The 13,435-nt window shown below is 45.0% G+C and overlaps 1 protein-coding gene across 1 annotated transcript; it reads right to left on the bottom strand.

The window, feature by feature from the left end:
• Nucleotides 1-8,618: 8,618 nt before the first annotated feature.
• On the bottom strand, nt 8,619-11,565 carry LOC100442714 (PRAME family member 33). Its single transcript, XM_009235115.3, has 3 exons — nt 11,279-11,565; nt 10,304-10,882; nt 8,619-9,177 (listed from the first exon to the last, which is right to left on the bottom strand). Exons 1-3 carry the CDS (start codon nt 11,563-11,565, stop codon nt 8,619-8,621), a joined length of 1,425 nt encoding a protein of 474 aa, XP_009233390.3.
• Nucleotides 11,566-13,435: the final 1,870 nt, after the last annotated feature.

Below are 13,435 nucleotides of genomic sequence, written 5' to 3'. Positions count from 1 at the left end.
TCAATGGAAGAAGATCAAATGGAATCTTGCTCCATTGTCTTGGAAAAGCTGTCTACCATGTGGTGACATCTGCCTCTAGGGAAGGCTTTCCTTGGATATCCTTAATTTTAAGTCACCTGGTACAGTCCCATCTAATGCTGCTCAGGGGCAGATTTCCCTTGGTGTCATTTCTAAAGGATGCATTCTCCAAATGCTACGGCATGAAGGTCTAAGCATCACTGAAAGCCTCCTTCACCTACTGGAAATAGTCTTTGAAATACTGCATCAAGTTCTTGCTGTATTGAGTCATATTGTTACTGAACGATGGGCTCACTCTTCTAAGTGCATAGAACACAATACTATGACACCATCTTTTGAGAAAAGAAAAAAAATTAGGCTGGGTGTGGTGGCTCACACCTGTAATCCCAGCACTTTAGGAGGCTGAGGGGGGCAGATCATGAGGTCAAGGGTTCAAGACCAACATGGCCAACATGGTGAAATCCCATTTCTGCTAAAAATACAAAAATTAGCTGGGTGTGGTGGCATGTGCCTGTAATCCCAGGTATTCAGGAGGCTGAGGCAGGAGAATTGCTTGAACCTGGGAGATGGATGTTGCTGTGAGCTGAGATAGCACCACTGATCTCCAGCCTGAGCAACAGAGACTCTGTCTGAAAAAAATTAATAATAATAATCGAGTTTTCTTTGTTAGTTTAGCTAATTTTAGTTTCAAGATACCATTTGTTCACTCAAGCTTTGTAGAATACCAAGGATAATGACGTTAATGGCAGTGCCATTGAATCTGTAAAATTTTACCTGTGTGATCACTTGCCTAGTAAATTGAGTTCTCCTACCATGGGAGATTTCTCCAGAGATGCCCCAGAAAGGAAACACTTGTTATAATCATTTATTTGCTATGACTGTGGCATCAGCCTTTCTAAAAGGGTAAGCTACAATGCATCCTGAAAACGGACATACAGTCACAAGAATTGTAGACTTTTTACATGGCTCACTGTCACCACTGGTCCATGACATTCCCCTTACAGCTAGATGTGTGTATGTCTATTTATTCATATCTATATCTATTTCCTTTTATTACCATGATTCACTTCCACTCGCTTTTCCATAAACAGCCTCTACTCCATAACATTCCATAAACAATCTACTCTTTGACCTAGCCTTGAATTTGCATGTGACCTTATAGAATATAAATATATGGAAAGTATGTAGAATATATGCTTGCATTTTGATTGTGTATTTATTTTAGTCCACATATATGCTATATTGTATGGTGCTACAGAAGAGGGCCTCACAATTAATTGTCCAGTCCTGGACACTTTGGAGAGTGAATGGACATGCTGTTATAATTAATTAATTAATTTTTTTTTTGGGGGGGGATGGAGTCTTGCTCTGTCACCAGGCTGGAGTGCAATGACGTGATCTTGATTCACTGTAACCTCCACCTCCTGGGTTCGAGTGATTCTCTTGCCTCAGCCTCCTGAGTACCTGGGATTACAGGTGCCTGCCACCATGCCTGGCTATTTTTTGTATTTTTAGTAGAGATGGGGTTTTGCCATATTGGCCAGGCTGGTCTTGAACTCCTGACCTCAGGTGATCCACCCACCTCGGCCTCCCAAAGTGCTGGTATTATGGGCATGAGCCGCCTTGCCCGGCCTATATATTACTTTCTAATGCACTGTTGCATTTAGTTAGCTGATATTTTATTAAGAACTTTCGCTGTCTTGCTCCAGATCTCAGAGAAAAGGCTTTCAGTTTTTCCCCATTCAGTATGATGTTGGCTGTGGGTGTGTCAAAAATATCCGTTAATATTTTGAAGCGTGTTTCTCTATATGCAGTTTGTGGTGAGTTTTATCATAAAGAGATGTTGGCCAGGCATGGTGGCTCACCAGTGAAACGGTGAAATGCTGTCTCTTCTAAAAATACAAAAAAATTAGCTGGGCGTGGTGGTGTGTGCCTGTAACCCCAGCTACTCGGAAGGCTGAGTCAGGAGAATCGCTTGAACCTGGAAGGTGGAGATTGCAGTGAGCTGAGATCACACCAATGCACTCCAGCCTCCAGCCTAGGTGACAGAGCAAGGCTCCGTCCCCCCCCCCCAAAAAAAAAACAACAAACAAAAAACCTTTGAGGACAAAACCTTGTTCACTTGTGGTCTATATTTAATGTGCTTCCACTAGAAGTGAGAAATTCTCATGGTTTACATAACATTTTAAAATTATTGGCCAGGCATGGTGGCTCATGCCTGCAATCCCAGCACTTTGGGAGGTGGAGGCGGGCGGATCACGAGGTCAGAAGATTGAGACCATCCTGGCTAACATGGTGCAACTCCATCTCTACTAAAAATACAAAAAATTAGCCAGGCGGTGGTGGGTGCCTGCAGTCCCAGCTACTCAGGAGGCTGAGGCAGGAGAATGGCGTGAACCCTGGAGGTGAAGGTTTCAGTGAGCCGAGACCACACCACTGCACTCCACCCTGAGACAGAACGAGACTCCGTCTCAAAAATAAATAAATAAATAGAATAAAATAAAATAAATCACTCCAAAGGCTTATCTACTATTTGTAAAAGTATTAACTACTTTGTCTTTGACTATATGACAAGCTCTAGTAGGGGTGTATATTACTGTAAATTGTTCTGATATAAACCCTAAAATAAACACAAAAGAATTAACCAACTTTTAAAATAGGAAAAATAGGCTGGGTGCGGTGGCTCACGCCGGTAACCCAGCACTCTGGGATGCCAAGGCGGGCAGATCATGAGGTCAGAAGATGGAGACCATCTTGGCCAACATGGTGAAACCCCAACTTTACTAAAAATACAAAAATTAGCCAGGCATGGTGGCACAGGCCTGTAATCCCAGCTACTCAGGAGGCTGAGACAGGAGAATCACTTGAACTAGGGAGTCGGAGGTTGCAGGGAGCTGCGATCTCTCCACTGCACTCCAGCCGGGGCAACAAAGTGAGACTCCATCTCAAAAAAAAAAAGGGCGGGTGTGGTGGTGGCTAATGCCTGTATTCCCAGCACTTTAGGAGGCCGAGGCAGGCAGATCACGAGGTCAAAAGACTGAGACCATCCTAGTCAATATGGTGAAACCCTGTCTCTCCTAAAAGCACAAAAATTAGCTGGGCATGGTGGCACCTGCCCGTAGTCCTAGCTACTCCAGAGGCTGAGGCTGGAGAACGCTTGAACCTGGGAGGAGGAGGTTGCAGTGAGCCAAGATCGTGCCACTGCACTCCAACCTCATGACAGAGCGAGACTCCGTCTCAAAATCAACCAACCAACCAACCAACAAACCAAAAGCTGGAAAGATAAATTCTGAAAGAAATTCCATCTCTATGAGTTTATCTTCAGAAGAGATAGCATTTCCTGCTTGGCATTTTTCTTCTACATTTTTGGCATAAGATCTATCAACAAAAAGTATGATCCAGGTTTGTGTAATGGAATGTCTTAAACATCAATAGGAGGAGTCAGTAGTTCTGATGCCACATGCAAACACGTATGGTCTTCTCCATCATCAGAAAACAGCAATAAAGTGGTAGAGTTATGCAGAGTTTAGCATTTGAGATGGAGATTTGAAGGTGACAAGAAAACGATTTTGTAAGACATTAGTCTCCAAGCTGAAAAATGTTGGTTCACATCACAACATTTTAATTAATTTATTTATTTATTTTGAGATGGAGTCTTACTCTGTTACCAGGCTGGAGTGCAGTGGCATGATCTCGGCTCACTGCAACCTCTGCCTCCCCAGTTCAAGAGATTCTCCTGCCTCAGCCTCCTTAGTAGCTGGCATTACAGGTGCATGCCACTATGCCCAGCTAATTTTTTGTATTTTTAGTAGAGATGGAGTTTCACTGTGTTAGCTAAGATGGTCTCGGTCTCCTGACCTAGTGATCTGCCCACCTCGGCCTCCCAAAGTTCTGGGATTACAGGCATGAGCCACCATGCCTGGCCAGTCCACATCAAAATTTAACAGGTATTCAATTGCATATGAAACTTGTAGGTAAAGTTTATTTCTTTTTCCTTTAAAGCATTTATTTATTTCTAATGTATTTATTAATTAATTTTTTTTTAGATGGAGTTTCATTCTTGTTTTCCAGGCTGGAGTGCAATGGTGCAATCTTGGCTCACTGCAACCTCTGCCTCCCAGTTCAAGTGATTCTCCTGCCTCAACCTGCCAGTTAGCTGGAATTACAGGTGAAAGCCACCATGCACAGCTAATTTTTGTATTTTTAGTAGAGAGAGAGTTTCACCATGTTGGCCAGGCTGGTCTGGAACTCCTGACATCAGGCGATCCTCCCACCTCAGCCTCCAAAAGTGCTGGGATTTCGGGCACGAACCTCCATGCCCGGCCTAAACTCATCACTTTTAATACCTCTATATCACATGAGGAAGAAGAGCAGAAACACTTGCTTGCTTCACGAAGGTCAAGGTTGGTATAAGTTTGGGTTCCAATGTGATCAATTTCTGCTTCTAGGGAAACAAGCAGTTCAGGTTAAGGAAGGTCAGGAAGCTCTAGGGTTTTCTCTCCTCCAAAGAAAGCTTTATGCATCACCTTAACTTAGAAAGCAAATCTCAACCGTGTGTTGTCACTTAGTAAAAAGGCATACTTTTCTAAAAATGGTCCAAATGTCATTTGGACTGCTTCAAACACAGGAATTTTCTGAACTTCATGTGAAACCCCTCCTCAGAAATATTTTCCTTACTCCAAGGGATTTGTGGATATATTGGGTTGGGGTGTAAACTGGATATGGCAGCTCTGGTATCCACCAACTCTGTACCTAAGTTTGCATTGATCTGGATCTCAGCTTCTCCATTTTTATTTAAGGGTATTATAAAAAACAATTTACCAGAGAGTTATTTGAAGTTCCATCAATATGGAGACATCAGAAATGTCCTCTAGCCAGGTGCAGTGTCTCGCGCCTGTAATCCCAGCACTTTGGGAGGCCGAGGCAGGGGGATAACCTGAGGTTGGGGTTTGAGACCAGACTGACCAGCATAGAGAAACCCTGTCTCTACTAAAAATACAAAATTAGCTGGCTGTGGTGGTGCATGACTGTAATCCCAGCAACTTGGGAGGCTGAGGCAGGAGAATCCCTTGAACCAGGGAGGTGGAGGTTGCAGTGGGCCGAGACCATGCCATTGCACTCCAGCCTGGACAATAAGAGCAAAACTCCATCTCAAAAAAAAAAAAGAAAGAAAAAAAAGAAAAAGAAAGAAAAGAAAAAGAAAAAAGAAAGAAAGAAATGTCCTCTAATGCAAACAATGTATGGGACAAAATGGTTCGGTCCAATTGAGACCTGGTGCAAAGGTGGACAATTTTCATTCCAATGGCCTGACTGTTTCAAAGGTGACAGGCAACTGGAGCAGGGTTTCCCTGTTTACAATGAACTGAATTTGAGTTTCAATAGTAAGGGGAACTCCCCTTACTCTTGTCCCTTCAGCTGTTTTAGGTGCAAACACTTTATGATCCTTTGCATTCTTTTCTTTCAACATTGGATACTTTTATGTTCTAGAACTCTCTTAAAATGTTCACCTATAGTGACCAATTCAGCCATATCATAGTAACTCTGCTTTTTTTTTTCGAGATGGAGTCTCCCTCTGTCACCCAGGCTGGAGTGCAGTAGCATGATTTTGGCTCACTGCAACCTCTGCCTCCCGAGTTCAAGTGATTCTCCTGCCTCAGCCTCCCAAGTAGCTGGAACTACAGGTGTGTGCCACCACGCCTGGCAAATTTTTCTATTTTTAGTAGAGATGGAGTTTCACTATGTTGACCAGGCTGCTCTCAAACTCCTGACCTCATGATCTGCCTACCTTGGCCTCCCAAAGTGCTGGGATTACAGGCGTGAGCCACGGTGCCTGGCCTTTTGTATTTTTAGTAGAGATGGGATTTCACCATGTTAGTCAGGCTGGTCTCAAACTCCTGACCTCAAAAGAGCCACCCACGTCGGCCCACCAAAGTGCTGGGACTACAGGTGTGAGCCACTGCGCCTGGCCTGGTAACTTCTTACTTTATGTTTTTCAATCAGGTCACCAAGCTGTGGTCGAAGTCCATTAACGAGTAAAGTTGTCCAAGCCCTTCAAGTTCTAGCAGGAAATACTTCCTAGCTATTATTATAGGACCAGAAGGTTTTACAAAGGAAATTACCATTCTAGACTTGGAATCAAAAACTGATACACCTGTCTTCTGTTCACACGATTCAATAATAAACCAGTTGGCTGAGCATGGTGACTGAAGACTAATCCCAGCATTTTTGGAGGCCGAGGCAGGAGGATCACTTGAGCCAGGAGTTAGAGACCAGCCTAGCCAACAGAGTGAGGCCCCATCTCTATAAAAATACAAAAAGTTAGCCAGCTATGGTAGTGTGCATTTGTGGTCTGAGCTGCTCAGGAGGGTGAGTTGGGAAGATTGCTTGAGCCCAGGAGGTTGAGGCTGCAGTGAGCTATGATCACACCACTGCACTCCATAACAATGGACCAGTCAATCTTTGGTGGGAAGGCAGTGGGGATTACTGCATCTTTTGGGTCATCCCTGGAAGTAGCTTTTGAGGAGATGATAATGCTTTCCTCAGGCTTTTTCCACCCTGCTGTACTCATTCATTTTTAGGCTCCCAGGTCCTAATACATGTGTGTCAACTGATACAAACCAGGAAACCCAGAGTCACAGCCTCCTGTGAGGATTCTAATTTACTCAGTAGATCTGGTGCACTGACTCACACCTGTAATCCCAGCACTTTGAGAAGCTGAGGTGGGAGGATCACTTGAGGCCTGAAGTTCAAAACGAACCTGGGCAACATTGCAAAACTCTGTCTCTGAACAAACAAAAATAAAAAACTGACAGAAAACAATGGATGCTAGGGAGGATATGGAGAAAGGAGAACCCTGGTACAACATTGGTAGTTATATAAATTAGTACAGCTACTATGAAAAACAGTATGGAGTTTCCTCCAAAAAATAAGAATGGGATTATCACATGAACCATAAATCCCACTGCTGGACATATATCCAAAAAAAAAAAAAAAAAAAAAAAACTACCTTGTTGGTCAGGCTGGTCTCGAACTCCTGACCTCAAGTAATCCACCTGCCTCAGCCTCCCAAAATTCTGGGATTACAGGTGTGCACCACTGCACCCGGCCTGCACTCCCCTATTTATTGCAGCACTATCCACAATAGCCAAAATATGGAATCAACCAGTGTGTCCATCAACAGATGAATGGATCAAAAAAATGTGGTAAATATACTCAATAGAATATCATTCAGCCATAAACATGAACGAAATCCTGTCATCTGCAACAACATGGATGGAACTGGAGGGCGTTATGTTAAGTGAAGTAAGCCAGATACAGAAAGACAAACATGGCATGTTCTCACTCATATTTGGTAATTAAAAACACGAAACTTAAAAATAGTAAAATGACTGTTATCAGAAGCTAGGAAGGGTACTGGGAAATGGATAATAAGAAGGGGATGGTTAATGGGAATAAAAACAGATAGGAATAAGTTCCAGGGTTCAGTAGCACAATAGGGCAAATCATGTTGACAATAGTTCATAATAAATTTCTACATAATTAAAACAATGGAATTGGAATGTTGCTAACACAAAGAAATGATAAATTTTTGAGATGGTGGCTATCCCTGTTACCGTGATTTGAACATTACACATTTTATGCTTATATCAGAATATCAGGCCAGGTGCAGTGGCTCATGTCTACAATCTGAGCACTTTGGGAGGCTGAGGCGAGTAGTTTGCCTGACGTCAGGAGTTCGAGACCCACCTGGTCAACATGGTGAAACCCTCCTTTCTACAAAAAATACAAAAATTAGCCAGGCATGGTGGCGGGTCCCTGTAGTCCCAGCTACTCAGGAGGCAGAGGCAGGAAAATTGCTTGAACCCAGGAGGCAGATTTCTAGAAACTTCTGATGTATAAATGTCTAAAACAGGTTGATCAATCATGGAAAACACCAGAAAGTTTCCATTCAGGTTCCATTTATTTTTGACATTTTTAAATAACCATCCTTGCGGGGGTAACTCCTGCATCACTCTAGAACTTCAGGTTCTATTTCTGCATCTAGGACACAGGTCCCTGAAGGCCTCATCGATGCCAAGTCAGCATTTTTACCCAGTCCTGCCCCTGGCTGAGTCACCTTTGTTTTTCCACTCACAGTGAGCACGAGCCTCAAATACGCGGCTGTGTGCTTCCTTTAAGAAGCGGCTGACCGGGCCCTGCTGCTCACACCTGTAAACCCAGCACTGTAGAAGGCCAAGGTGGTCAGATTACTTGAGGTCAGGAGTTTGAGGTCAGCCTCCGCCAACATCGTAAAGTCCTGTCTCTACTAAAACTACAAAAATTAGCCGGGGGTGGGGCATACACCCGTAACACCAGCTACTGGGGAGGCTGAGGCAGGAGAATCACTTGAACCCAGGAGGTGGTGCTTGCAGTGAGCTGAGATTGTGCCTCTGCACTTCATCCTGAGGGACAGAGTGAGACTCTGTCTCAAAAAAAAAAAAATAAAATAAAATAAAAAATATATATAATAAAATTAAATTAAAAAAAATGCACCCATGTACAATATTTTAGTTCCCAAGTGTGTGGAAGAAAGCTTATCCATCCCACTAACCAGGTCTTCCCTAAGAGCAAAGATGGAAGTCCACATTCTCAGATGGCCATGAGCCACAGGTAGGGCAAGGGGCAGGACCAAAGAAGATCCTCTTGGGCTGCCTGACTTCCCTGAGTGTACACATCAGCTCAGCCCGAACTGGGGCAAAGATCTCCCAATTGACATGACCCCTGTTGTCAAGACTCTCCAGAGGGGCAGGATACAACTCCAGGCCTAACTTGCTCAGCCTGCCTGTGTGACGCAGCAGGTCTTTTAGAGCATTTGTGGAGGTCTCATTCCCACGAAAGTAGAAGGTGGTGAGCTGGGAACAGCAGCTCAGGGCAGGCAGGAGGACCCTGAGTTGGGGGTCCTGGATCCGACAGTCCTCTAAGATGAGGATCTTGAGAGTAGCAGCAACTTTCTCCAGCAGAACTCCAAGGGGCTCAAGATTGGTGGTCCACATTAGGATATGAGTCAGACGCAGCTCCTTTAGCTGACTGAGGCTTGGGTACTGAGACAGACACTCCATGTCCCGATCAGCTAGGTAAGCATCACAGAATGTAAAGGCCACCAAGGGGTTCTTGAGGCACCTGGGGAGAGCAAGAAGTTAGTTATGGGCAATGGTGCCAGTTAGAGGAGGGGGGTGGGAAATAATCTCAATGGTAAACTTGAAGTGGGCATTGAGTAATTCTGCACCTTACTACAACACACGTGTTATAGTAACCTGCAATGGGGAAGCCTGTTTCACCCAAACACAAGTTTGTTCCTATCATCAGATGATGGTCTGCATGCAAGGTGCTGCCTGATGAAGACTCAGATCATTCAGGGGCAGTTCCATCTTAGGCTCAGTCCTTCCACCCTTGCCTGTGTGATTGGTACTACTCTCACAGCTACTCCCTCACCCTCCATCCCAGAAGCATGCACTTCTCATATCAATTACCTTTCCTGGAGTTCAAAATGTTTTACAGACAGGGAATTAGAGACAGGATCATTGGTGTTTACTAAGCTGCTGAAGACAGAGCTGCTGCTGTGAAATGCACAGATTTGATGCACTTGCTCTTCTTTTTTTTTTTTTTTTTGAGACAGTCTCACATTGTAACCTAGGCTGGAGTGTAGTGGCACAAACTCAGCTCACTGCAACCTCCACTTCCCTTGGCTCAGCCTCCCAAGCAGCTGGGATTACAGGTGCCTGTCACCATGACCGGTGACTTTTTTTTGTATTTTTAGTAGAGACCGGGATTCACTGTGTTGGCCAGGCTGGTCTCGAACTGCTGACCTCGTGATCTGCCTGCCTTGGCCTCCCAAAGTGCTGGGATTACAGGCATGAGACACCGCACCTGGCCACATTTTCCCTTCTTTCATACCGTCCTCTGTATGAAGAATATGTTTTCATCATATTAACTTTATACACTCTTTCTCACAAGGAGTTCACAAATGCACCCTCACTAGATCTGAACCCCCAACTAACTGGCTCTCTACACATCTCTCTCTGTAGCATCTACCCTAGGCCATCCCTCTGCCTTTCTTTGAGTGGTCTTGTGATACCCACTTCAGGATATAGAGCACTGAACAGCATAATGAGTTGACATTCTAGCATCCCATTCCCTGTGACATCACCAGTGGCTGGCACACAGTAGATGCCCACTAACGTTTACTGTGAAAAAGAACAAAAGTCTATGGTATGGTCTGCAGAGAAAGCTCACCATCATTTCTTACCTGAGCAGGTGCTCCAGGTGCTCTTTGATATTACTGATCTTTCTTATATAAAGCATCTGGGGGTAGGACAGGCAGAGGAATGGAGAGTCCAAGTCAGGAGTGAACTGCCATTGGCCGCTCATGTATAACTCACGGTCATAACCGAAGGCTAAAAAGAGTTTGCAAAGATTGCTCATCTGGCTCAGGTAAGGGGCAAACTTTCCTGTTTTATTCAGAGAGGACTTTTGCCAGACTTCCAACTCCTGGATACTCTCTGGGTATATCCTTTCTAATAAATTTGTGAAACTTGAAGTGGGCATTGAGTAATTCTCCACCTTGCTACAACACAGGTGCACTAGATCTCTTCTGTAGTGGATCCACCCACAAAGGTAGCTCAGGCATTCATCCAGTGTACTTTTCTTTAGACAGAGGTCTATGAACACCTTCAAGGGCTGGTGCTCTCCCATCGTTGGACAGTCCTCCACTGTCTGCCTTTTACTCATGCCCTCTGGGGAGCAGGAGAGGACCTTGGCTCCAGTCCATATGGTCCAAAAACTCTCATCAACATCCCGCAAATCCAGCACTTGAAGTTTCCACCTCCTGTGAGTAACATAGGGGAAAAGCTCAGAGTGTAGGCAAGGACCCACCCCTGACCTGAACTTTCACTCCACATCCAGGACATCAGTCAGCTGCTCCTGTCCTCAGTGCTCCCCCTTCTGTCTCTTCTCCATCCCGTTCCCCCTTGGATTCTGCCTGGTACCCACTTCTAGTACCTTTACCTTCCACTGGGAGGAAGCAGGTTCCTGTTTCCTCAGTGGACCCTGTATGGTGGGCAGTCCTTTCCCAGAAGAGCTGGGCAATGCCCAGGGCCTCTCATGGGCACCATCAGAAGCCTCTGAGCCACCCTAGCTCCCCAACCCCACCCCTCCTCCTGAGCCAGCTGTCCCTTCCCTGGATGCCTGGACCCTTCCCCCCAAGCCACCTGAGTCACCTCACCTGGGGCGAACCTTCTGGGCCACCAGTATATCAAGTCCCCTCAGGACAGCTTGCAAGGTCTCCAGATGAGGTGTCTTCATCAGGGATCCCAGAGGGAGGCGGAGGAAGGGCCAGGACTGCACCATCAGCTTCAGGACCTCAAGACGTCTCATGCTGAAGGCCTCCATGAACATCAGAGGGAAGACCTCCCTGGGCAGCTTGTCCAGGGTGAAGATGGTCAAGAACTGCTTCCTCAGCAGGCTCTGCCCTGCCAGCTCCAGGAGTCTGGATGGGGACTGGAGGCTCATTCTGACAAATCTGCAAGGAAAAACTCTAGAGGACAATCCAGTGAAAAGGCAAGTTTCTCAGGCCCATCCCCTGCAACCCCCTCTTCTCCTAGGGCCAAAGTCATTTTTCTAGCATGTGTGGAAGAGCCCTCAGTTTACTCCAATTCCATCTGCAATAAGTGGCCACAGAGACATAGTTCTACCCTTCTGGTACCAAGAAGAGTGTGTCCCAACCTCTAAAGAGCAGGCAAGATCACTCCTAGTCCGTGAATTATTAGCCACTGCTGCAATAGACTCATAGCACTGGGAAATGTTACCGAGGATCTCTGAAGCTCGGATCTCATGCCCAGCTAATCTTTTATTTTTTGACTTTTTGTAAAGACAGTGGGTTTCACTATGTTGTCCAGGCTGGTCTTGAACTCCTAGACTCAAACATTCCACCTGCCTTGGCCTTCCAAAGTGCTGGGATTACAGGCATAATCCTCTTCCCGGCCTCACTATTGAAAATTTCAGCGAGAAGCTTTGAAAGCTATGTCACAGTGTTATGCATCATTCACAAGACAGATGTTTCCAATACACACCTCTCATACATATTCAAAATGAACCACTTTGGCTGTGCACAGTGACTCACACCTGTAATCCCAGCACTTTGGGAGGCAGAGGCATTGGATCTTCTGAGTTCAAGAGTTCGAGACAATCCTGGCCAACATGTTGAAACACTATCTCTACTAAAATTACAAAAATTAGCCAGGTGCAGTGGTCTGCTCCTATAGTCCAAGCTACTAGGGGGGCTGAGGCAGGAGGATCACTTGAACCCAAGGAGGCACAGGTTGCAGTTAGCTGAGATTATACCACTACAATCCAGCCTGGGAAATCGGCTAGATTCAAAAAAGAGAGAGAGAGAGAGAGAATTACATTGGATTAGAATTCTTATGCTCCACCCAGTTACTCATGATTGGATTTTTGTCTTTCTTCCAGATTAACTATCAAATTAGGTATTCATCCATGAAAGTGAAATATTTAGGGATAGAGTGAAAGTCTAGGACTCATTCACTGATTTACTCCACAAACATGGAATTTTACTACTATGTGTCCTTCATAGTCCTGAGTGTGAGATAGGGAAGGGTTGAATCTCTTCCTGACATTAGACAGAAAGAAAAAAACTTGAAAGTATCTTTGTTGAGAGATCCTTGACCACATCTAATTTATCAAAATATTTCAGAGTTAAAACAGTTTCACAAGGACAGACATGACAGTCCCTAATAAAACACAGTAGAAATCTTCATGTATCCAATGATCACCTGGGTGGTATAATTTAATTTTTTTTCATGTGGGGGGAACTGAGTCTCACTTCATCACCCAGGCTGGAGTGCAGTGGTGCCATCTCGGCTCACTGTAACCTCTGCCTCCCAGGTTCAAGTGATTCTTATGCTTCAGCCTTCCATATAGCTGGGATTACAGGCATGCACCTCCACACCCGTGTCTCCATTTGGGTGGAAGAGTTACAATGAGGATGTGATTGGTTTAAAATTAAGGTCAAAGATCCTCTTTGGTTAAGATTTTTTTTCTTTAATAGGATCTCACAAGGTTGCCCAGGCTGGAATACAGCAGTGGTGTGAGCATGGCTCACTGCAGCCTCAATCTTCTGGGCTCAATTGTTTCTCCCACATCAGCAACCCATACAGCTGGGAAGACAGATGCATGCTACCATGACTGGCTAATTAAAAAATATGTATATTTTGTAGAGGCCGAGCACCAGTGGCTCATGGCTGTAATCCCAGAACTTTGGGAGGCCAAGGCAGGTGGATCACTTGAGGTCAGGAGTTTGAGACCAACCTGGCCAGCATGGTGAAGCCCCACCTCTACTGAAAATACAAAAATTAGCCAGGCA

Source organism: Pongo abelii, chromosome 1, assembly GCF_028885655.2.
Source record: "Pongo abelii isolate AG06213 chromosome 1, NHGRI_mPonAbe1-v2.0_pri, whole genome shotgun sequence".
Lineage (NCBI taxonomy): Eukaryota > Metazoa > Chordata > Mammalia > Primates > Hominidae > Pongo > Pongo abelii.
Note: the sequence above shows the minus strand (reverse complement) of the source record. Positions and strands in the feature narration are given on the sequence as shown.

Bases quoted from the DNA above. Each gene is read 5' to 3' on its own strand.
- LOC100442714 (XM_009235115.3), bottom strand. From the start codon at position 11,565: ATGAGCCTCCAGTCCCCATCCAGACTCCTGGAGCTGGCAGGGCAGAGC. The intron at 10,883-11,278 runs GTGAGGTGACTC...TGTTACTCACAG, and splicing joins GCCCAGAAGGTTCGCCCCAG to GAGGTGGAAACTTCAAGTGC. The intron at 9,178-10,303 runs GTAAGAAATGAT...TGCTCTCCCCAG, and splicing joins CACCTGGAGCACCTGCTCAG to GTGCCTCAAGAACCCCTTGG.